This window comes from Emydura macquarii, unplaced genomic scaffold (genome assembly GCF_026122565.2).
Source record: "Emydura macquarii macquarii isolate MOO-44397 ecotype Brisbane River unplaced genomic scaffold, CSIRO-AGI_Emac_v2 contig_2205, whole genome shotgun sequence".
NCBI classification, from domain to species: domain Eukaryota; kingdom Metazoa; phylum Chordata; order Testudines; family Chelidae; genus Emydura; species Emydura macquarii.
This window is the reverse complement of record NW_027132342.1, coordinates 17794116-17820245: the sequence shown is the minus strand read 5'-3', so window position 1 is coordinate 17820245 and position 26130 is coordinate 17794116. Positions and strand designations below refer to the sequence as shown.

Here is a 26130-nt window from a genome sequence, read left to right as displayed (position 1 = left end):
TGCTATTTCTCTGAAAACAATGGGGTTTTACAGATATAAGTGAAGGCAGAATTTGGCCTGCAAAATCTTTTACTGATAAGGATACACAAACTAATAAGAACATAACATCTTTCAGATCTCAGATGAAGTTTGCAGGCTAGGCAGCTAAAGAAAACACCCTTTTACTTGTAAAACTGAGCAATATGCAGATGGAAGTCATTAAAGTACAGTAATTGTGAAACTCAGTGGTTCCATTTTTACAGCCATTTTTCTGAACAGAACCACACTTTAATAAGTTATTAACACATGTATAAGCCAAATACTCAAATGAGAGTTAAATTTTGCTAATGGGTAAAACTAACTATATATTTGTATGTTGCATACTTAACATTTGTTTAGATATATAATTTCATATACTCAAGAGAAGGGAAGAAAGCAAAATGGTACCTGATGCTGTTGATTTGCTAGTCATTGGAGTAGGCAGGCTCTGTTCCCGTGGAGCCTGTCCCCCTTGCGAGTTCTTGTCCCACAAATTCACATTCTTGTAGTTATAACTGCTAGGGTCTCCCCATGCTGAAGTGCCATCATCAATATCCATTTTCCGACTGATCGATTGGGGAGAAGGTTCTTCCCAGCCACTGGGTTCCTCGTCCTTGGGGGCAGCTGGCTGTGGCCCACTGTTCCAGTTTGGATTTGGAGGTCGCCCATTACCTGGAGGTTGTGGTGGTTGACCCCAGGAGCCAGAAGTCTCCTGTTGCTGCTGGTGCTGCTTATTCCAGGAACTGGGCTGTCGACCAGTCTCATTCCATGATGGCGTTCTTTTACAATCATCCCATCCACCCTTTGAAGCAGCATTTGCATTTGCACCATTACCCCAAGTCCCAATCTCATTTTGCCCACCTTCACCCCAACCTGACACTGGTTTGTTTCCTGCATTTTCCCAATTACTGTTTTTTGTTTGGTCAACTTCCTCTCCCCAACCGTTCTTTCCTGAAGACCATCCTTGATTAGATTGCCGTCCACCCCACCCTTGATCCTTGTTGGAGTTGTCATTCCAAGAGGAAGAGGTCTTTTCTTCCGGTCTTCCTCCTCCCCAGCTAGAAGAATTGTTGTTCTTATAGTCATTCCACCCTCCTGTGTTTTTGGGGTCCTTCCATTCTGTGGGGGTTGAGAGCTCACCCCATCCAGACTTGTTTTGATTGCTTTGGCTGGGTGCATCTCCCCAGCCCCCTGAGTTCTTTGTCTGTGTGGCAGAGTTCTCCCACCCCTCAGTTCCTTTATCAGATTTCCCCTCGGGCCTTGGCATCTCTTCAATATCCCAAACTGTATCTTGCTTAATTTGAGTTTGGCCCCAGCCTGTGTTTGAGAGCACACGGGGGTCCAAATCAGTCCTGCTTAGCAAAGTCTGCAAGACTGCTTGGCAATCAGGATGAGTAGGCCTGTATGATCGGCGTCCAGAATTGAGACTGTCACTACTTCCTGCTTTGTGGTTGCTTCCAGTGCTTTGACCTCCAACCTCACTTCCTGTAGAGCTGGAAGATCTTCCCCAACAGGGAGCCTGGGAATTGCCTTGGTTCTCAGGAAGGGGCTGGCCCTTTTGATTGTCCCATGCTCCAGTGCTAGAATTTGGTTGGTTTGGACCACTCCATTCTCCAATCTTCAGTTCATCAGACCCAGACGGCTGTTTCCATTCTCCCTGAGAGACCCCAGATGTCAATTTGTTCCCTTCACCCCATTTGTTTTCATTTGAGTGCTGAGGGCCAAAGTTCCAAGACCCACCACCCATAGACCTGTTATTGTTATCCCAAGAATCATTTCTTGACCCATTAGGTTTTTGAACAGAAACTCCTTTCCAGGAGTCCTCTCTATCCTTTCCATTGTTCCCATGGTTTCCAGAATTGCTTTGTCCAGCGGCTGTGTCAGTTCCAGAAGGCCCCCTAGATGTACCCCAAGATCCAACACTCCCAGTCTTTCTTTCTCCAGTGCTTTGTGAAGGGGTGTCAGTGCTTCTGGAGGAGTTCCCCAAGCCCATTTCAAAGGGCATTCCCTTATTCTCCATAGGGTTTGGCGAACTTAAGTTCAAGGAGTTAGTGTTTCCATTTTTTGGTCCATCAGTGTTATGTATTTGAGCCTGTTCTCTGCCAGAGACAACAAAGTTAACACCCGCGTTTTCCATCTTTGACTGTTGTTCCCTAGATGTCTGATTTACTGTGCTAATCTGTGCATTGGCATTACCATTATCAGACTCCAAAATCCCTTTCCTAGAATTGCCCTCTTGAACCAGTGCTGGCCAGGCAGATGGGTTGCTATTTGGGTTAAAGTTGCTGAAGCCAGAACCAGGGCCTATTCTGTCCTGCCCACTCAAGTTCCTCCAATTTCCAAGTCCATTGTTACTCTCTGCAGCAGAATTGGAAGATTGAACAGATTTAGCTTTGGGGTCAGATTTCCAGGCCCCAAGATTACATTCGTTCCCAGCACTTCCAGACTGACACTGGCTTCCTTTTCCTTTGTTACTAGTGGTGCTTCCTGGCAGAGTGCTCTTCTCTGAGCCAGGGTTCGAGGCACTGTTGTTATCGGTGGTGTTTTCGGAAGAAGACTCAGCGTCTTTGCTGGCAATACAAGGCCACTCTTCCATGTCAGACCCGTCTACAATCACCTTGTCCCAGACGTGAGTTGGGTTGGCATTGGTGCCATTGTTGGAGGAGGCTCCAGAACCCCAAGTGGAATTTGCATAATTTGAAGCAGCAGCACCTCCAATTGTTGAATCTAAAAAGATGAAAGTCATTACTATTCATTACTATTTACAAGCTCTTTAAAGATTGCATTTACAGACAACACCAATTATTATTTCCATTTATAAACCCTTTTTTTCAAAAACTTACAAACTCAAATTTTAGCAGAATATTACAGTGGAAAATGGTGTATGAGCCACTTTTATTAAAACATTCAATGTTCCAGAAACAAAATCATCAAACAATTCAATTTTGCAGACACTTAAAACCTCATTGAGAACTGATTCCTTTTATTAACAGCCCTGTTATTCAACTTCAAGCAGTAATTTTTTAAACAAAACAAAGCCCACTGCTGATGTGAATTTCAGATTTTTTTTTTAAGACTGGGTCTATAATTATGGTGGGTACTGGACAAAATCAGCAATGACATAAAATAACGGTGTAAATATGAGTGTGTGTGTTTTGTAAAGTAATGTAACTTATACTGGATTGGCATTCAGTGGGCTTGCCAACCAAGTGTAACTTACACAAGGAAGGGAGAAAAGGAAAGTGTTTCAGGAAAAGCACCTAACAGGAGGACAGGAGTGTTTAACAAGTCCCTCCTTCCATTCCTTCACTTTATCAAACACTCTAAGTTGATTTTCTTGCTACATACTCCTTTCTCCTCCTCACTGTGCATATAATACTAATTTTGCAAAGCGACTGAATGCCAAATCAGTGCAATGTTATACTACACTGACACATACACTTGATTTCAACATAGCTTAGAGTCTTCCAGGGGATTTGCATGGCTCATATCAGCTATGAATTTGATCTACTATAACATTAGATAGTCAATTCTGGTTTCATGGTTATCACACATACACAGACGTGATACTGCTAGTATCACAGTGGTCTGGCAGACACCTCTGCCATTCCCCTTGCACTGCTCTACTAATATTATCAGACTAATGTTTAAGGAAAAAAAGTTTATTCCCTGATTCAGTGCCATGTTCTTTGTTTGGTGCTGCTTATCATTTTCCTGTCTAATTCTAACCTCACAGCCTTCAAGATGCACTGCTAAAAATTTCCCCAAGACGACGATTGTATTCTCCACCTCTCTATGTTCATTTCTTCTACAGTGAGACCCAGTACCACTGTGTTATTTGGTAATCCTGCTTCTCCAGTTGAGCTAGTACAGTAGGGAAAGAAGTTCACAGTAATATTTGTGTCAGTATCATAGGCAACAGGTCTGTACCTGCTACCACGCCATCAGCACTGGCTGGTGTCATGTGAAGTTAAGTCACACCTGCCTAACAACATCATACTCCTCAACCCCCCCCCCCACACCTCTATGACCTATGTTTTAACTATATATTCAAAAGTGAGAAAATGGGAATTTGCAGTTACTGATGTTTTTATTAAAGACAAACAGCACTGTTAATACAAGTTATGCTTTTTCAGTTCACCAGTTGAACTGATGATCTCTCTCTCAGCTGACCTCCAGAACCTCTGTAAATGAAGCTCTTTGACTGTCAGTACAAGAATTAAACTCCACATCAACCCTGGAACCTCCTGGTTAACCTGGACCACTGAGGGCTAATGTAGACTTCATCTTCAGCTGTGAAATGTTCCAGGCAAGGGTATATAAGGAGATCTGGCTCCAATGCACCTTCATTTTTCTATTTTCTTAGACTCCAACCACAGACTCTGTCATAGGAGGAGTTTGGATATAGTCAATTGCCACAGCAGTGAGTGTGGCACTACGCTGACAATCTTATACAAGAATTCCAGTTGCAGGTGACCAACTGTTCTTTCTTCTTCAGGTAGTACCTGCAGAGATCCTCATGCTTGGGAGACTGATCAGTAAGAACTCTCCAGGGAGGGGAGAATTTGAGGAGTAGATTAGCTAAAGATTGCAGGGCTGCTCTCCCACACTGCATATCAAGACCTTGAGACCAACACAAGAGAATAATGCTGCATGCAAAGGTACAGTTTCTATTCCCATGAACAACTCTACATATTTTTACATCAGGAACAATTTGGAGAAATACACTAAAGGCTGCTTTGGATCTACCAGAATGTGTTCTAATAACATCCACACTGGGGTGCCTGATAACCCACAAAATGTGTTTTGCTGCATTATGACAACTGATGAAAGGAAATTACCTCTCCCCATACACGTCAATCCTCACAAATAGTCTTGGGGATTTACAGGATGGTTTTGTCCTACTAAGACTGCAGCTAAATGTCCCACTTCTAAGCTGACCTTGTCTGGTAACAAATATTATGTGGAGAAGATAAGCAAGTTACTCAACTTACTGACGTGACAAATCCATTTATATTTTATAGATGAATCTGAAATGAAGATTTAAAGCTGTGCCACTTTTATCCTTACATAATAGTGCACAAGGAGGGTCAGTAATTAATGCCTGGAGCTCAAAAACTCCCCTGTTGATGTTACTGCCTCAACAGTCTTCAAGGAGTGACAACAGAACACTCTCCTGCAGGCTTAAATCAAGAAACCATCAGATTGGGTAGTAATATACTGTACTCCCAAAAAAGTGGGGCCAGCATTGAAACAATCCTTCAAAAGCATCCTGCTTGTAAAAACACAGGAGGTGCCTTATACTGGAACATGAAAAGCTGAGATGCACACTCTACAGTCCTGCCAATACTAGTAATTTTATTTATCAAAAACTTCTACTGTTGCTGCCATTATTTTAGCTACCCTGTGTGAACAACATAAGAGCCTCAGTATATGGTCTGCTTACTGACTTCAGCGGCTGTTTTCTGCGCTGGATTAACTAATTTGCTCAGTGCAAATCTAGTCGATTGATTAGATTAGATTGTGATACTGAAAACAGCTGCCAGAGCTAGAGAATAGTCTATTAGGGTTCCCATATTTGCTAACAGAGCAGATGACTTGGTATTAACAATAGTGGTTATTTTTTTTGTAAACAAAATCCAGAGTCCTATTTCTTGAGATATTGTGGGCTAAATGTCTAACAGATGGTATATTTCTTTATGCTGCCCATTTATAAAGTCTCTACCATGCAGCAGCATAGGATTTACTGTCAAAGGCTTCTGACTTTTCAGTAATATCCCCAGCAACGTCTGGTGAGAAGACTTGATCTAAGATAAAAGATGTATGGTCCGCCTTACTAGTTGCAGAGATACTGGTGAAATATTTAACACTGGTGATAAGAGAAGATTCAGAAGAGAAACAAGAGGCAAAAAGGGTGGCATCACTGGGAGCTCCAAATGACAAAAAACTCTGGCCCAGGAGCAGGGTTATCAGCAAAATTCAAGCTTTGTCCTATGTGATAGTGTTACTTATTCTGGGGATCACATAATGTCTGCTTGCAGGACAATGTTGCTAAATAAGAAGATATCTGTTAACAAGACCTTTGCCCTCCTCTAGAGGAAAAATGCAGATTTTGAGTGTAGGAAACAGCTCTATCTGCAGAAAAGGACTTGACCATGAAAATTTTCAATGCCCATTCACGCTGAAAATGGCTATTTCTGCTTATTTCATTCACAAGTGTGTTATCCTTGCATGAAAGATGGATTGCCACAGGTGTGATGAGTTGGTGAATGGACCCATTTCCAAAGATGGACCACTTCTCAGCATTGACGATTTCACCAAACCCTTCTTTGGCAATCTGCTGAGTATAACATCGGTGTTCACCTTCATCACCATTACATTAACTTTCTTTGAATATACGGGAGAAATTTTGAATGAAGGCTGATTTACTCAGCTATCAGTGCACATGTGTGTAACTTGGTCTCCAAAAGTTTCAGATTGTCAATTAGCTCAGATTTGGACCTCCCCCATCTTGGAAATAACCCTCACTAAGACCTCTGGTGATTTGAAAAGGACACCTTTTGCAAATACTATGCAAGTTAGTCTAACATACAAAAAGAGACAGACATCCTGAGGAATAATTAACATAGTGTTAAATTTGCAAACAGAGTTATGAGGATAGATGAAACTATCAGCCTTAAGAAGCCTCAGGAAAACAAATACTGGGTTTTGAGGCTGAGATTATACTGATTGTACAAAATCCAAAGACAGGCCACAGTACTTCAAATAGTCAGTTCTTCTCACAGTGACAGCAATATGGCCAACGAATAGGAAGCTGTGCTTCTAGTATCATAGGCAACTTTTAGAGAATGCTTCGCTACTGTAAGGCCCCTCTATGACTACTTCTTTCATCTCCTCCTTCAAATCCTCAGAAAGATGTTCCAACAATGGAACAAGCATGTACCACATTATAAAGTCATATAGAGCCCATGTTCCTGGCACCTTTAATTTACAATATTTTCTTGGCCCTAACTTTCTCATTTTTACAGAAGCCATAAAAAATAATGAGATTGGGTGTTGGAAAAAAGAATCAAACCCTTAAGCAGGAATGTGGTATAACTAATCTCCTGCCAACACAATCGTGGGATAGAAACTTGTATTATCCTCTTCATCTTCAGAGGATCCATAAGGCCCTCCTCTTTGATAGACATGACCACCACTCTGTCAGGTTAGGTTGGTTCTGGGCTACTAAACATTCCTAAGGCTGATGTTTTCATTTGTTTTTCTATTGTGATAGTGGATTCCAAAATAAAAGGTTGGTTTTTAGGACTTGCCCTTCTTTTGGGGACAAAAGGACTATGACACCCAATCATATGCTGTACTCAGTGTATAAAATGCTGAAGTGAGAGGTATATGCCCCAACTCTATCAGCCTTCATTTTTTTTGTCTCAGGACCAAGTGTCTTGACTACAGCTGATGATGGAAGCAGCTCTTCTGTAAGATTCCAGGCCATATGAAGAGTCAAGCTGGTTTACATAGTTCTTTTTTCAAAGTCATGTTCCTGGGACAAATCAAACTCCATTTGAGAGATCTCCCTTCTGAGAAGGCTGGTAGGTCCAAGAAGCCAGTGACAGCTTCAACTGAAGCAAAAGGGTCTCCTTTCTCAGTATTGAGAGGTCAAGAGAAGAACGAAAGACAGCACTATCTCTTCCCCAGAGTGCCACTCTTTTTTAAATCCATCCAGATCTGTTTACCAGGATTGTGGAAGCATTATACCCTGAGGTCTCCATAGTTCAAGGAAAGGGTCATAGGTGACCAGTTCCTACGAATTACTTAAATCCTACAAATCAAATTTATTTTAGAAAAAACTACTAAAAAGCTTCCTAACACACAATTTTTAAGAAACTAAGTCCTACCTTCAAGAAGACTCATCATCAGACAAAGTCAGGATCAGAAGGAGTTCTAATTTACTACTTCAACAAGATTAGAAATGAACCACATCTGCTATGGTTCACTGCAGCTATTATCTACAGAACTGATATATTTGGTCTTAATTTTATGCTGACTAAAACTAAAGCACTGCTGTTGCAACTATCCTTAGCTGAGCCAGAAGAGACAGAGGCAAAAAACTGACAACAGCAGGAAAAGAAGTGGATTGAACCAAAGATCCCAAAGAATCCATTGGAGACTGCAACACACCAGCTAGCTAAGGAACAACTGTTATTCCAAGTTTGTGATCTACTACACTGTCTTCTCCCTTTCCCTGTAGCACTCATATGTATTTTAGCACGTAATATCACAACACGTAAATACAAGACAGACGAGCCTGGACGACAACTACAACTCTTAATAGCTACAAGCAAAAGAGAAATCTTGTACAATATAGAAATATTACAAAACTTAGAATAAATACCTTATATTTCAGCTCATAATTTGGGAGGCGGGATTTCTATTTGATCCTAGCTTACATAGTACCACTCAATTAGAGAGGTGCATTATTGTGTGTTGGAAAGAGGGGAGACATAACCTTCCTATGAAGGATCTGGCACTGGCCGCTGTCAGAAAGAGCGAGACAATATTGGACTAGATGGACCATTGCTCTATTCCAGTGTCACAATTCTGATGACTGAATGTATTGGGGGGTTTTTTGTTTTTTCAAAACAATCAATATCCTAAAAATGTTAAAAACCAGCAGTACTGAGGAACACAACAGTAATGTAAAATAAATTTTCTAAAAGTTTGAAGTTTTATTACATAACGTAACACATTTGTGAACGATTTTACCTGATCCTTCTTCAGCTAAGACTTCCTTACCTGATGCAGTCCCACTGTCGCTCTGCAGCAGTGCTCCTGTCACTGGTTGTGCGTTTGAGTTTGCTCCAGGTGCTGAAGAGGGAGGTGGCCCTGCCCCACCCCCAAGCAGCATACAAGATGGTGGAGGGGGCTGCCCACGTTTCAATAACACTTTGTGGTCCTGCTGGCAACGGAATCGCGGCGGCACCTCCCGAGGCATGTAGCGGGCGGCGCTTGGCGGTTGTCCGTTCGGCACTGCCACCCTTTTGGCATTGTTGCCACCATTGACTGGTGGCGATGGAGAGCTGCCACTTGGGCTAGCGGCCACTGGCTGGCTAGTACTTGGTTTCGTCACTTCGGGCACTGGGAAATAAGAGGAAGGAAAATTATAATTTTATAAAATACAAAACCTAACAAATGGATATAAGAACTCACTGAAATTGAACTTTGATATGGCAATTCTCTCAGAATACTGTGCAAATTCAATCTCATCAAGGATCCAGTCAAATTAGACAAATATGTTGCTTCTGCTTATCACCACCAGTTATTTAGACATCATGGGTGAAATCCCAAATTGAAGTTTTAAATTTAAACTGTCAATGATTAATACAAATTTTGTAATTCTTTTCCTCCCTAGTCTTTCGTTCACTTAGTCGCAGTGTTTTGTGCTGCCATATGGAAAATCTCAATTCAGTTCCCAAGCTCATGAGCAAGTTCCTTGCTCATTAAGACTATGCTGTCACCATCAAAAAAGACAGTGTTGTGTTTTGTTTTATTTATTTATTTATTTGACAGACAGTTAATCCTCGTTAGCTATCTCATTATAAAATCCTAGGGGACACAAGAATCTGTAGTTTTTACTGCACTGTAGCCAAATGAGGCCACTGGGGAGGGGCCACAGCATTGACCTCACAAACTTCAAGGTAAAGACTACCTGTGCTTTGTCTCCAGTAGTGTTTTACAGCAGATAGTTAATGTGGGTTAACTATCTCACTGATAAAACAAAAACACCATTTTTAGCAGTAACAATATAGCCTAAGACAAGAAAAATGAACTGCTGCTAGAAGAAGGAAATGCCTTCTTTCGTTCAGAAGCAACCATCTCTGGCTGACCAAGGAATGCTGTTTACAAACTCTGTAATAAGATCCAGCCAAAACTGACATATCTAAAGACAGGTTGCCTTTCTCAAGACCTTTGAGTAGAGGTGAAGCGATAAAGAGGGGAAAATGAGGGAATCCTAGGGGAGCTCGTGCCTTCAGGAAACTATCTTCATCTGCTTGAAAGATTCCAGAAACAGTGCACCTATGCTCCTCTATTCTCCATGTTTCTAGAAATGAAGCAAAGTAAGCCCCACATTAAACAGTTCAGGAACAAAGGTAGAATTTGTTATATCCTAACCAGGTTGCTAGAAGTAAAATATTTCACAAAGACATACTCAGACTCCAAAATCAAGGACATATTTTAGTGCTGTAACTACTACTACCACCACCAAGTGTGGCATGTAACCTATCATTTAAATCAGCTTCTCTACCAGATGACTGGAGGGTAGCTAATGTGATGCCAATTTTTTTTAAAAGGAGCCAGGGGCGACCTCGTCAATTTCAGACTGCTAAGCCTAACTTCTGTACCAGGCAAATTGGTTGAAAATATTGGTAAAGAACAGAATTATGAGACACACAGATGAACACAATTTGTTGGGGAAGAGTTCACATGATTTTGTAAAGGGAAATCATGCCTCACAAATCTACTAGAATTCACTGAGAGGATCAACAGGCACTTGGATAAGGATGATCCAGTGTATATAGTGTACTTAGATTTTCAGAAAGTCTTTGACAAGATCCCTCACCAAAGGCTCTTAAGCAAAGTAAGCTGCCATGGGATAAGAGAGAAGGTCCTCTCTTGGATCAGTATCTGGTTAAAATATAGGAAGCAAAGAATAGGAATCATAGTCAGTTTTCAGAATGGAGTGAGGTAAATAGCGGTGTCCCCCAGGGACCTGTAACGGGGCCAGTACTATTCAACACATTCGTAAATGAGCTGGAAAAAGGGGTAAACAGTGAGGTGGCAAAATCTGCAAAGATACAAAACTACTCAAGATAGCTAAGTCCAAAACAGACTGCAGACTTACAAAGGGATCTCACAAAACTAGGTGACTGGGCAACAAAACGACAGATGAAATTCAATGTTGATAAATGCACACTGGAAAACATAATCCCAATTATATATATATATATAAAATGATAGGGTCTAAATTAGCTATTACCACTCAAGAAAGAGATCTTGGAGTCATTGTGGATAGTTCTCTGAAAACATCCACTCAATGTGCAGCAGCAGTCAAAAAAGCTAACAACGTTGGGAATCATTAGGAAAGGGATAGATAATAAGACAGAAAATATCATATTGCCTCTTTATAAATCCATGGTACACCCACATCTTGAGTGCTTCATGCACATGTGGTTGTTAAATCTTAAAAAAGATATATTGGAATTAGAAAAGGTACAGAAAAGGGCAAAAAAATGATTAGGGGTATGGAACAGCTTCGATTATGAGGAAAGATTAATAAGACTGGGATTTTTCATCTTGGAAAACAGATGACTAAGGGGGGATATGATAGAGTTCTATAAAATCATCACTCGTGTGGAGAAAGTAAATAATGAAGTATTATTTACTCCTCATAACACAAGAAGGGGATCACTAAATGACATTAATAGGCAGAAGGTTTAAAATGAACGAAAGGAAGTATTTCTTCACACAATGCACAGTCAACCTGTGGAACTCTTTGCCAGAGGATGTTGTGAAGGCCAAGACTATAAGAGGGTCCAAAATAGAATTAGATAAGTTCATGGAGGATAGGTCCATCCTCAAAATAATGCTCTGAACTGCCCCTAGCCTGTTTGCCAGAAAATGGGAATGGGTGATGGGACAGATGATTATTTGTTCTGTTCATTCCCTCTAAAGCACTTGGCATTGGCCACTGTTGGAAGACAGGACACTGGGCTGGATGGACCATTGGACTGACCCAGTATGGCCATTCTTATGTTCTTAACTACTCCAGTCTCTCTTGTGGACCACAGTATCAGTAGCATTGCATCTCCCAAACACCACATTGCTTGTATTTAAAAGGTGAATAAAATCAATAGATAGATACTTTTTTATGAAAGCAACAGAATATCACAACCAGAACATTAATTCCTCTACAATAATAGAATGTGTGGTATCCCATTTTTTATCTTTGTAAACAACTGGTGATGGGTTCTCTGACTTTTCTATACAAATTTCATTGTCCAAAATTATTAGGAATGTTTTTTAAATTTAAGCAAAATTACTGTTATATTTCTCTTTCATTGCCTCTTTTTAGCTCCTGTTTCCTCTACCACTTTCAGAATGCTGGGATGCAAATTCACGTAAGTATATTTTAAATCAGGTGAGCCAGTTAAACACTTAACAAGATGCTTATCCACCATTTGACATTCAAGTCTCTATGCTTTAACATGTCTTTCTACATGTGTTTGAATTGAATTAAGTCTTTTAATTTTGGTGCTCCCTCCTTAAGAACTACTTTCCCTCTCTTCCATTCCATGCATCTAGTCTGCATCAGTTGGTGGCCGCATTTTTTAAAAGCTACACTTTTTTAAGACTTTCAACGTTAGTCTAATTAATGAGAGATCATCAAAGCTAAGATATTATTTTATCAATAAAAGCTTTTTTTCCCCTCCTACAAACATTTTGAAGGCTGACTGGAAATGTTACAACATGTTCTCTTCTTGACAATTACAGCAGTTGTTTCTGATGACTACTCATACAGAAATACCTCATCTTGGGACACTAGTATCCTTCCCTTGTCCAAGAATTTTAGTCAAGGACAAAGGCCTGTTCTGAGCCTAAACAATACTACGCTCTATAGATTTAAACAATTTAAATCTCTTACCTTTGGTTTTTTGATCTGTGACCTGTAAATTAAAAACAAGGAAGTTAATAAAAGCAAGAAACAGCTACTCTATAACACAGCCTTCATTTACTACTACAAGTCCAGCCTCTCTCAGTTTAAAAATCAGCTGAAAATCAAAAGCTAAAGTTCTTTGCTCAAAAATGCATAGAGATAAAGTTTTCAAGAGGACTAAAGGCTATTTATCATCACCTTTATGACATATTTGGTCCAATAGTCTCACATAAGCAAGAGCAAAAGTTACTTCATTTATGATAATTTGTAAGGTATTTTTCCACTATAGCATTTTAAAGCACAAATAAGCATTCACTCCAAATTTGGCTTTTCAATATCTTTAGAGGAAACCATTACTTTAACAAATTACTAAGCATAATAAAAACAAACCTAAAGAATGCCAAATACTGTCCCATAAGTGAGCACTGTTACAATGACATATCTCATGCTTTCTACAGGGACAATGTTAGTGAAGAGCATCAACCCATTTCTCTGCCGTCTTTCCATTCACCTTCCTCCCCTGCTATTTTCTTTTCCCAGGAGAAGACAAATTGAATCTTATTATGACTATCACAAATGGGAATCTGCAATACCTCCAGCATCATCAGATTTCAAAATCCCATGAATGCAACAGGCTCTCTATAATGGACCTACTGAAGTGAACCATCATAACGGCCAACCCCACAATTTTTGCTTTTGCTGTACTTTTAAATTCTTTTAGCAGTATAGATTTTCAGCTATAGTAGAACCAATTATGCCACTGGTATGTTCCCCGGAATTCTTTTATTGTGGCACGTTTTGAACCTGTTTGTCATGAGGTCCTCTACATAATAAGGGAAAACCCCAAGATCATCATGTGTCAGGCTTTGTGCTACCTCTTCTTTAAAGAAATTGCTGAACCAGTCCCTAATTCTGGATGGTACAGTCACAATATAGAATAATAGAAGCCCTACAAGTAAAAGGCAGTTTATTGTCTACACCAACCTAGCCAGATCTCTTTTGTATGGTAAAGAATAATAAAAAGAAACACAAACCACTCAACTGCTGCTGGCATCATTCCACTTTGGAAAGATGCTCTTTGGAGTATGTGAAACAGAATATACCCCAAAATATAAAATGCCATCCCTCCTGCCATACTCCATAAACTTCAATCACAATTACATAAGCCCAAAGTCTGCCTACATGAAAGGCAGGAAAAAATATACTGTGTTTCATAACAAACCAGATTTTCATTTTCCCCAGGACAGTAAAACATTACACACGTGTGAAAGTATGTTCTGTTTAAAAAACACAGCTAAAGTTCCACAGCCCCGCCTTCCTCCACCCTGATCTCCTCTTTTAAAAACAAAACAAAAACAGGGACACAATTATGGCATTTTTACACAAGGAAAGCCAAAATAAAACAACTCTTGAATGCCATATTGTAGTGCTGCCAGGTTTACTATATTTAACCTGGGAGACAATAAGTCTTCTTGTAATTAACTTAATCTAACAAAGAGAGAGTTCATAGAATCATAGAAATGTAGGGCTGGAAGGGGCCTCGAGAGGTCAACAGATCCAGACTACTGCTCTGAAGCAGGACCAAGTATACCTAGACCATCTTTGTCCAACCTGTTTTTAAAAACCTCCAATGATTTCCTCAGCCTCCCTTGGAAGCCAATTCCAGAACTTAACTACCTTTTAAGTTACAAAATTTTTCCTAATACCTAACCTAAATCTTCCTTACCGAAAATTAAGCCCATTACTTCTTGCCCTATCTTCAGTGGACATGGAGAACAACTGATCACTATCCTCTTTGAAACAGCCTTTCAAAAGTCCACCCTTTCAAAAGTTCAGAATTCTAAGTTGTAACCAATGTCTGCTTTAGGGGGAAAAAAATTTCTAGCCTTTGCAACAAACCCTGCTTTGCATTCTTCATCTCAATGACAGACTCTGTCCTTATGACTTTAAAGTTTTAATAAAGAAGCCTGAGGAGATATGTCACTGCATCACAGATCTCAAGCAATCATCTACCTGGGGGAAACTTGGATTGTGAGCACTTAGAGGGGGGGTTATGTTGAAGAGAGGGAAGAAGCTACCTCAGTCTAACAACACTGGACAATCTAGTGACAAGCATGAAAGACACAAGGCTACAAAAACCACACACCTCACTAGTTATGATTGGAAACCAAAACACATTTTACTATGCAGAGTTCCACATGACTTGTTTGTAGATTACCCTGTCTCACAACATGCCATTAGAAAGGCGCACCACCGTGGAGAAAAGAAATTTCATACACAACACCTATTTTAAACAATCTCCCAGCCTCTACCAGCAGCGTGTTAAAGTGTAACAATAGATGCCCTCTCACCTATTTACCACCATCAAACATGTTACTGAACACAATGCCTCTTCAGTCGACCAAAGATTTTCCTTCCCTTATCCCCAGATATTTTCCCCTAAAAACATTACTACAGGACTAGCCTCTAGAAGATAAACAGATATTCACATCATCTTCCCCAGGATTTTGGGCGAATACCACAATGGCAAACTACTGGAGAATGTCATGGCTCTGCACATCATTAGTTGAAAATACGCCAGGTAGTTTGTTTTATTATACTCCAATGTTAAGTAGTGAAAAGAAAGTGAAATGTCATCAGATGGACGAAATAAACCCCAATCAGCAGATTCAGAAACTCTCTTGTAACAGTTTTGGGATAAATCAAACTGAAACAAGCTATACTGATATTTCCACAGGGGTAGCCGTGTTAGTCTGTATACAGCAAAAACAACGAGAGTTCTGTGGCACTTTAAAGACTAACAAATTTAATTTTTGTAGGCATAAGCTTTCGTGAGGCTCTGAGACACTGAGCTGAGCTGAGTCTCACGAAAGCTTATGCCTACAAAAATTAAATTTGTTAGTCTTTAAAGTGCCACAGAACTCTCGTTGTTTATACTGATATTAATACTTTTATATCAATGTGATTGCATTCCCACTGGAGGTTGCACTGTTTAACTACATCAGTTCCTAAACCAATATAGTTAAATTGTATTTAGACAAGCCTTTAGTAGGCCAAAGTGAAACTGGCATGAGTGAATTTTAGTGTAGCCCTCTTTCAGTAAGAATGCCCAGCATAACTGAAACAGTACCAGCTGAGGTACTGAGTGACTGAATAGGTTTTTTTGGCATTACAGGAACTGATAGACGTTAGCAATCATCATAAGTGAAGCTTTCTGCTTTTGATTTAAATGGATGCTTACTAAGATAAAGATGGAAATGTTTCAGATAGACCCCTGTCCATGTTACAATTTTTGTCAGTTCCTGAAACTGTTTTCTAGACTTTTCCTTGAAAGCCATTTCAGGTAACACTGTTTAAGTAGCAGACTGCCTGCTCAAAAATCACTAGCCGGGCACAAAGACAGTTTTCAACAACAGTTTACAATTCCCTTCTCCCTCCCACCTATTACTCTCAGACTGAAGATTCAGCAAAAGATGTATCATGGAGGGGGCTTTACTATTAAATATCCATTTATTCTCTCTTTTATGTCCCCTCAAAATAAAGAATTACCATTACTTTATCTTTCCTCTCCCAAATGTAAGTTTTGAGTTGACACTCAATTTCATTGGAGAGAGAGATATTAAAAAAATAATAGCTGGAGGTGCAAGGATCAGGAGAACCACTATTCAGTGCCCCCACAGTAGTGCTTTGTAACATCATGAAGACAGTTATTATCCTCCTCCCTCCAGTCCTCTAAAAATAACAAAAGAAACCCCAACCATACCACATAATAAACTTTAAGCAAACTAATACAAAACCCAGATTCCTCAATGAGGCATCAGACTTCAGACAATGAAGCATTTTCACAAAGACTCAGTAAGCAAAGAAGCAAACACTTCCTAAGCAGCAGAGGTGATGACGGGGGGAGGAGGGTGGCATGGCACACAGGGTCAAGTGCTCCCCCAGATTTCTGACAGGGTTCACACCAGAACTGGCCAGCAGCAGCCTTTCCACACTGTGCAGGTGGGAAGGAACTGGTGCTGCTTCCAGCCGTGCGCGGGGGGAGGGAGGAAGGGGGGGGGAAAGAGGATGACCTGGCCCATAACTTTGCAGTGATCATCCCCACCTCCAGCCTGTGGCTTGAAGCAGCTCTTGTGCCTTTCTGCCTGCACAGTGCAGGCCTCCAGGCTGCTGCTGGCCACAGACATAACCAGGCTACCTCCTGTCCCCCAGCTGCAGTGTGGGTAGGAAGGGATTAAGCCTTAAGAACACACTGAGCACCGGCCCCCAGGGAACCTGACTGCAGGGGCTTCAGCAGCTGTGGAGCCCAGCCAGAAGTGGATCAGCAAGGGAGGGTGTCTAGGCAACAGAGCAGCCCCATGCTCCCTGATGCCAGGATCCAGGGGGCAGGGACGTGAAGAGGGTGCTAAGCTCTTGCCTGGGGGGTTGCTGTAGAGACTGCAGGTTTGGGGTGGGAATGGGCTGGAAATCACTCCCGCTTTCCCCTCTACCCCTCCACTCCAGAGTTTAGCTGAGGGGTGGAGAGGATCCCCTGTGCTAGCGCTGCATGGGGGCTTTGGCACATGCAGGTCTCTGCTTCTCCTGGGCAGCGCCCCATGCGGTAGAATCTTGTGTTTTCTCGGGACTAAGGGGTGTGGGTGAAGGGGCAAACCGAGGTGAGGACAGTGATAAGGGGAGCTGGGGGAGGGGGCAGCGAGGAGGGGAGCATGTAAAGGGCCAATGGGTGGGCAACAGAAGTGACAGGTAGGGTGGTCACATGACCTTTGTACCCTCCCTCCCCACTAATCGACAGTTACAAGTCTTCTCTGCTAAACATGATTCTATATATTTAGCAACTGGGGAAAGAGAGATTTCAAATATCAAACCTACCTTCTGAGTAGATTCCTTCTTTTTCTTATCCTCTTTCTTCCTTTTCTTGTCTTCCATTAACTGTTCTTCCCTTTCTTGCTCCTTCTCTCTGTCAAAACCAAATAATTTATCAAGACACAGTCAAACTGTGTGGATGTGCACACACTCATTCTCTCTCCATTCCTTTGCCAAGGAAAGTGAGCTGAAATAACAGACTGAGATCTCTTCCATCTCTAATCTGACAGAGCTGAGAACATGGGACAAATATTTTAGTCCACTCAGAATTTGCTCTTGGGGGTTTAAATCAAACCCAGACTGTAATTTTTTTTATTTGCTAGCTCAATATGGTCCCAATACTGCAACTTGTAGTGCACCTCTGTGTTTACAAAAAGTTTGAGTCAAGTCAAACCCTATATAATTTAAGTGCATGTCTGCCAAAAGCCCTAGGAGCATTTTTTTTTAAATGCCCATTAAATTGTGCTGCACTGTTATTATTTCCTGAAAAATCCTGTGCATTTTTCCCCCCGACAAAACATAGAAAGTGTAATTCTAATATTTAATGGTTTGGTCTCATATGACATTTATCTTCACATGTGGAATATTGTTCACTTGCTTGTAGCTATGTCACTTGTAAGCTATTAGATGTGTCATATCAAATCTAAACCCTCATTTATTATACACAAGTTTAATTTCTAGGATATTGTACCACCTACAGTATTTTTTGTGATGAAGCGTACATTAAAAATGACTTTCCAGGGAATCTTTTTTCATAAGCATTTAAAAAAAAATTCTCTTGGGCAGATTCTGCCGTTGTCATGCTATCATCTTTGTTGCTATGCTTTCTATTAAATATGAATGTGCCAGAAAGTGATTGGTTAAATTCACATTTATGCTACTGGGTGAACTGTTTCTATGGTGAGTCACATTTTTCATCCAATTGGCTATCTATATCCATTCCGAGGAAATTTGGACCACCAAGATTTCAACTCGCCTGGAATAATTTCATTCTACTATGTGAAGTTTATGACAACTAATGTAAAAAAAATCTGATGACTAATCAGAATATGAGGAATTTGGGAGTGTGTGCAAAGGAAGCAGGAGGAAGGTATCCCACACATTTTGAAGATAGACAATAGCTTACAAATATAATTTACCATTTTCCTTCATGAGGAAGAAGATTAAAGTGGCAGATGTACACAGACAAAGTATTCAAACTATTTTAATTTAGATTAATGCATAGCAGAGTCAGATTCATAAAATTTTGAGATGCAAAACAGTTAATATATAGATGTGTTAACATTGTACTGAAATAGGCCTGCTGTTGGCTGAAACGCTTATGCCACAGAAGTATAAGGCTTTAGAAATAAAACTCAAGGTTACTTTAACAGGGGACTACAAATTATCCAAAATACATTGTCCTCTCTTGTGAACAGGTTTGGACAAGAAAATTGAATAAATATTATTACCCCCTTCATCAGAGATAGCTACTCCAGAGATTTCCTCCCACAGGTTATCCTACTTTAGTTGGCTTCTAAATTTGCACTCTCACATGCTATTACCACACTAATGTGTGCAGAAAAGCATTTGTGTAATTTGCACGTATAAAATTAGAAACCATTTTTTAAAAAAAATCTGTCTGCTACTGTTTTCTGAAGCCTGATATAGACAAGGAATTTAAGAAGCTCTCTTTGCACATCCCATTCAGAGGGGTTCTTCAGAGATTAATAAAACAATTGGTTGGTCTCCTGATCTCAGGCTGTCCTGATGAAAAAAGAGACAGGCTCTCTAGATCCACTACCCTTCACTCTATCAGCAAATGGAGTGCACTCAGACTGGCAAGTCCCCATTTCACAGAATTCAAAGCAAGTACTCCATGTCATGCTGAACAGCTTGTTTTACACAGCCACAGTCTAGTAGTTTATAGACCAGCTCAGTTCTCGCTCTCGCTTATGCTCTACAAAATGTCATAGTGCACTTCCCAGCTCTATGCCACAGCAATGAAAAATACCACTTTTTCAGTTGTACTGACAAGCATATGATGGGGAATGAAGAGAAGTGCCTACTTTATACTTTCATGGCATTAAGAGTAAACTAAACAAATTTTCATTTTTGCTTGATCCTGTTTTTGTAAGCAAAATATAAATCAAACTCTCTATTATGATACTCAGATTTTAAACTATTAAACCAGAATCAGAGTTTGTTCTTTGATGCTATAAAGACATATTAAATTAATGTAGCATTAAGCATACTTTCTGGTCTATAAATGTCAGTTATAAATAGTACCATTATTGAAAAGCAATTATTTCTAATAGTATATGCAAGATGTTAAAGAGCTGTATAAAAGGATCTGTTGAAAGAGACACTAAAAATATAATTCAGTTACAACAACTTGTGATGTCAAAAACACCCAACTTAGCAATAGTGGGCAGGTGGGTCTAACATCATGCCAGGTGGATAGGTTTCTCTTTTAAAGTAGTTTCCTTCCTTTCGGGAGTGGACAAATGTGTAGGGAAGAAAATCAGGACTAGAATTCTGTGCAGTCTGGCAAGAAAAGCTGAAGACACAGTTTACAACAAGCTGTAATCTAAACAAAGCTAGGTACAGTGGCTCTAAAGCCATAAATTGAAGATCTAGTTGTGGTTATTTGCTTTAGTGATGACATACAGTAGGGAAGGTGATTACAGGAGATGCCTTCAGGGGTACATAGAGAGATAAGCAAAATGAACAATTAGAGCTGAGAGTGTGCAGAACAGCCCATCTTTGAATCACTTACAACAGGGGTCAGCAACCTTTTGGAAGAGGGGTGCCAAGTCTTCCCCACGTCCTCCTCCCATGTGCTGTGGGCCCAGCCCTCTGGCCAGGCAAGGTGTTTGTCTGCAGGCCCCTTTCCTGCTCTCCCCCTCCCCGACTGCAGCAGTGGCGTAGATGGGGGGCGGGGAATGCACCAGCTGGGCCTCCCTCTGAGGAGCCGACTCTGCTGACGTCCCCTGCGGCCACCCCTCTCCCAAGTGGGAGAGGGGCAGTGCTGGAAGGGGGGCAGCTGCTGTGCGGCCCTGCTTGGGGTGTGCCACTCAAAATCATTGCGCGTGCTACCTTTGACGACACACGTGCCATAGGTTGCCAACCCCTGACTTACAAGCTCTCTTCCCTTCTCTGAAAGATGCTCATTTAATATTTTACAAGGACTATGCTTATGAGAACATCTGGCAAAAACCGCAGCAATGTAACAAATAAAAACAACATTCTGTAATTATTTAGGCCACGATTCAGCAAATGCAATCATGTGCTTAAGTTTCATTGAATTCAATTCAATATGAGCACTTGCTAAAGTGATTTGCAGAAGTGAGGTCAGAGTACAGAGGATCCCAAACTCTTGACAAACATTAATTAAACCTCACAAATCCCAGTGAGGTAAGAAATTATCCCCATGTAATGAATGGATGGAGAATCTGAGGCACAGTAAGGTTAATGAGACACCATTAATTGAAAACTAGTCAATTAGGAAAAAATTAGCTAAACATAGTTTCAGATATCACACGTGCCCCTGAGCGCCACTGACAATTTTTGTGATTTTACAATCATATTTTCCCATTTTAAAAATATTACTCTCCCCTGCTGTTGTATGCAAGACCCATAGGAAAAGGGGAAATTGATCAGTGAGACAGCCAAAACTGCTGTATTACACCAAGTGCTGTCAAACAAACACAAGTGGAAAAAAAGGAAATAAATTGGAGAGTGTTCTGTTACCATAATCTTAATTGTTATAACAATAATAGATACAAAATTTCAGACACATCTGACTTTGAAATTGACAGAGTCCCATAAGCTGTCTTATCAGGATCACATGGGAAGCCTGTAAAAAACTGCAAACAGAACCCAGAAATCCTGCCTACCAGTCCTCTCTCCACGTTCAGAGTACACATGTATTATCTCTAGTGACTGACTGCTTTGACAGACAAGTTCAACACTGGAAGATAACCTATTAGTTCTAAATTAGTAAACAAAGTAATACAAGGACATGGGGTACCTATTTTTGTTTTCAACTCAGTTATCAGTAGATTGACACATCATATCCCTGAAAAGAAAGTTTGTTAAACTGCAAGGAAGAGCTAGCATTTTTACTTGTCTTCCTCACAAAAACCTGCGCAAATTTTAAAAGTTCTAGCAATTCAACAGCTATGTTGTATTATTTCTGCAAAATCTCATATTCATAACTTTTTATTGTAAGTAAAATAATTTTGGAAACCTACAATGAAATTCATTTTCCATCTTTGGAAATAAGCAGTAATGCATCTTGACAGTTTTTAAAGGAAGGGAATTTGTGGATTTTAATCCCCCAACTTCATTTTATGCTTTTTAAAAGTACCATAATAGGGACTTAATACATACACAATTTCTTATCAAAACCTTGAGGACAACTACTTTTGCCTACAACAGCACTGAGAAACAGGATTTATTTTGTCAGAAAGGAAGGCGAGCTCTCCAGCTGGTCCACAACAATTTTATACTATTTTGTTAAAAGCTTTTACATTATCTAACAATATAGGAAGAATGGCAGATTTTCAAAAGTGACTAGTGAGTGCTGAACACCCAACCTCTGAAATTCAGGCTCCATTAGCGTGTTTCAAGTTGGGCACCCAAAATCACTTCACTGTTTCAAAAATCCTGGCTTAGAGTTAGCAGGAAATTTGTTTTTTTATTTGTGAGAAATCTGTATGTACCAAAGATTACTTATTGTTGAAGCCACACTGCCTCTGACACAGAAAGATCACAAAAGCTTTCAGAAGTTCTCATGACCCCTAACTGAAGGCAGAAAAAGAGGTGCATTGTAGTGCGTCATGTCAGAGCTTCTGAGCAATGAAGAGTGTATGTAACATGTATAGTTAAAATGCTATATATTGGTCTCTATATAAAAGAGAAGCTAAACAGTCTACTTTCAAAGTGAAAACAGGGAGTAAAAATATGCACAAGATGGAAGATAAACATCACAATACAGGAAAGGTGATTTCTGAGAGTTCAGAAACAGACTCTTAGCACAGTCTTTAACTGACTCTGGATTCATTCTACAACTGTTAGGCAACACTCTTTAATAACTGTATGAAGTAATCTTTGTGTGTTTGCCCTGCAGATCCTAAAAAAGATGAACAATTTGGAGGCTGGCATTCCCTTAGAAAATAGGTTTTCCAATGGTACATCTTCCCTACAGATTTAACTTCAGTTATCTACAAGCGCATGTGTAAATACAATTCAAAACCACCACCAAAGCTGCTGGGTCCATGCTGGTGCTGAATGCATTCATGTGTCGTTTTAAGAAGTGGTCCCCAAACTTTTTACCCTGCACTCCCCCTTACCTTTGTCTGCCCACCCCAGCTGGGGCAGAGGGCTGCAACTGGGAGCGGGGCCACAGTCAGGAGGCTGTGGCTGGGGCCAGGGGCCAAAACTGAGAGCAGAGCTGTGGGCCAGGAGCTGAGGCTGGGCACCACAACTGGGGGCCGAGGCTGAGCCAAGGGCTGTGGGGCCTGAGCAGAGCTTGGGTTAGAGTGGGACTGGGTGGTGTTCCCCCTCCCTGTCCTGTGGGGGCTGCTCCAACCCCTGCCACACCCCCATGAATGTTCCTCCATGCTCCCATAGGGGAGCACACCCCACAGTTTGGGGACCTCTGCATTAAGACTTGTAGGAGGACGCCCCATGGTTATTTGCACGGCAGTGAGCTGAGCCACTTCATGACTTCTTTTCCAGTCAATTGAGGGAGAACTAGTCTGTTATTTCTGGACACACAGGGGAATTGTAGGAAGGCGCTGGAGTACCCAAGAGGAGCAGACCTGCATCCACACTGTAGAGTGGTCATGTTAGCTGTTGATGAGCTGTGCTAACTTGAGCTTTAGCCTATATACCCCGGACAGGACAGGCAACTCGAGATAAAACTACCATCCAACTCAGGTTAAATGTTTTTGTGTGCAGACAGGACTTGAGTTACGGGTAAAATCTGAGTTAACTGTGCAGGGAAGACAAGTGTCAAGTGATCTCTGACAGTTCCAAACTATCAATGGGAAATGCAAGACAACCATTGGAAAAACCATAATTTTCAAACCTGAGTGCCTAAAAATAGGCACTCAATCTATTTTTGGGCACCTAACTAGAAGTGGCTGCATTTCAGAGATGCCAAGCACCCAGAACTTCCATTGAATTCTGTCAGTACAAGTACCAGCTACCTCAGCATTTCTAAAAAATCAATTTTTTAAATATAACAAACTTTAGGCAGAAAAACAGCCCATGTAAGAAACTTGGCCTTGCAAAGCAAAGGGTATGTCTATACAGGGTAAAAAACCGCAGCTGGCCTATGTCAGCTCACTTGGGCTCACGAGGCTTGGGTTCCAGGGCTGAGAAATAGCTGTGTAGATGTTCAGGCTCAGGCTGCAGCACAAGCTCTGGGACCTGAGAGAGTGGAGGATCCTAGAAAGCCCGAATGTCTACTCATCGAATTCAGCCCTACAGCCCGAGTCCCTCAAGCCTGAGTCAGCTGTCTTGGGCCTTTTATCCCTGTGTAGATGAACCCCAGGAGGCTCAAAAGAGACTTCATTAATTGTGTAAAGACCATATTTAAATCCCCTAACACGGCAGACTCTTTCAGATGTGTTGTTATGCTGCACTCTCATAATAAACACGACAACTAAAAGCTGCACAGAAATTAAAGTCAAATAACAGACAGACTTGTAAGGAAGCAATTTAAAGACCAGACCCATTATAGGTAATAAATAATTTGTTTAGGACAAATGAAATCTTCTGTTTACAATAGATCAGAGATTCTTCAGCATGAAAACTATTTAAATGAACCCTCCAACTCAATTTGAACATATCAAGTTTCAGAAAAACTGAATGAGAAGCATTCAAATCACTTTTTGTTAGTTTGAAACAGCATCTTTGAGGGAACAGGTTCCAGATACATGAGTAACTGTGTAGTTTGAAACAGCAACAAGTAAGTCTGTGGTCCAATTGCACTATTCTTGCCTTGAATGGACAGTGAGCCACTTACAAAGTTACTTAAGGTTAAAGTCATACTACAGTACTAGCACAATAGAGCGGAGATTACAACATTTAGAAGTTAGAGGCAGAGTATGAATTTATATAAAAAATCTCAGTACTAGGTAACATAAAATTGATACACTCCATTTATTAAGTAAATTTCTATATCAACATAAATAAAACAATATTTGTACTGCTTTTACTGGATATTTTTAACGTTTAAAATATTTGTTGGTATTTTCAAAAGGCAAAAGTTGTTTGTCAGGCAGGCAGCCCGCATAGCCTGCTTTCTTGGCTGAAAAGCCAAGCAACGTCACTATAAGGAGTCTCTTTTCTTCAAAGAGCATATCTGGAACAACTGATATGCTTTTATCATAGTAAAACATCATGAATTTTAAGTTGCTGTAGAAAATAATCAGACTACAGATTATTTACACCACTAACAGAGTACTCCTCTTTAAAGGCAGACTCCTCACAGGGAACCTTATTCAAGGTCCCTATCAAATAACAGGGTATTATTTATTCTCTGTTTAGCACCATGTATATTCTTAAGAATCTACTCTAGAGGAAGACGTGGTCCCTGCCCAAAGAAGCCTATAATTTAAAAAAACTGGACAGAAAATACAACTAATACACAAGACATCTAATGACCAGGGATCGGAAAGTTCAATCTCACAGCTGCATAGCTGGTTTTGTTTAGGTTTAGAATCATAGAAGATTAGGGATAAAAGGGACCTCAGGATGTTATCTAGTCCAACCCCCTCCTCAAAGCAGGACCATCCCCAACTAAACCATCCGAGTCAGAGCTTTGTCAACCCGGGCCTTAAAAACCTCTAAGGATGGAGATTCCACCACCTCCTTAGATAACCCATTCCAGTGCTTCACCATCTGCCTAGTGAAAATATTTTTCCTAATATACAACCTAAACCTCCCCCGCTGCAACTTGAGACCATTGCTCCTTGTTCTGTCATCTGCCACCACTGAGAACAACCTAGCTCAATCCTCCCTGGATTCCCCCTTCAGGTAGTTGAAGCCTGCTATCAAATCCCCCCTCATTCTTCTCTTCTGCAGACTAAACAAGCCCACTTCCCTCAGCCTCTCCTCATAAGTAATGTGCTCCAGCTCCCTAATCATTTTCATTACTCTCAGCTGGACTCTTTCTAATTTCTTCACATCCTTCCTGTAGTGGGGGGCCAAAAATTGGTCACAATACTCCAAAATTTCATTTCATTTATGGGTTACCAAAGGGGATTTAGGTAACATAACTCAGCAGAAATTAAAATAGATTTTTTTAATCTGTTACTTAAGGAAAAATTCAAAAGAATTAATGGCCATTGTTAAAATTCAGCATATTTCCTGTTCCCCTTCCCACCGAATCACACTATTCAGATGAAAGTATCACGTAGGAAAGAAATGGTTAATTTCTCATAAGCATTGATAACTCGATCCATCATCATGAGCAGATCTCACGCTTATCACAGCATGCCCCACAGAGCAGTACAAAATACTGAATAAAATCATTCCTAACA

The 26130-nt window shown here is 40.6% G+C and overlaps 1 protein-coding gene across 13 annotated transcripts in view; it reads right to left on the bottom strand.

Annotated features, from left to right (window-relative positions):
• TNRC6B (trinucleotide repeat containing adaptor 6B) overlaps positions 1 to 26130 on the bottom strand; it is a 203461-nt gene that overhangs the window by 52725 nt on the left and 124606 nt on the right. For 9 of the 13 annotated variants that reach the window (XM_067559532.1, XM_067559534.1, XM_067559539.1 and 6 more), the window contains 4 exons: positions 17600 to 17687; positions 12719 to 12740; positions 8782 to 9153; positions 427 to 2745 (listed from right to left, as the gene is read on the bottom strand). In XM_067559532.1, the coding sequence (XP_067415633.1) occupies positions 427 to 2745; positions 8782 to 9153; positions 12719 to 12740; positions 17600 to 17687 (2801 nt within the window). The remainder of the gene's footprint in view (positions 1 to 426; positions 2746 to 8781; positions 9154 to 12718; positions 12741 to 17599; positions 17688 to 26130) is intronic. The other 4 variants (XM_067559543.1, XM_067559533.1, XM_067559544.1 and 1 more) reach the window with 1 other exon arrangement.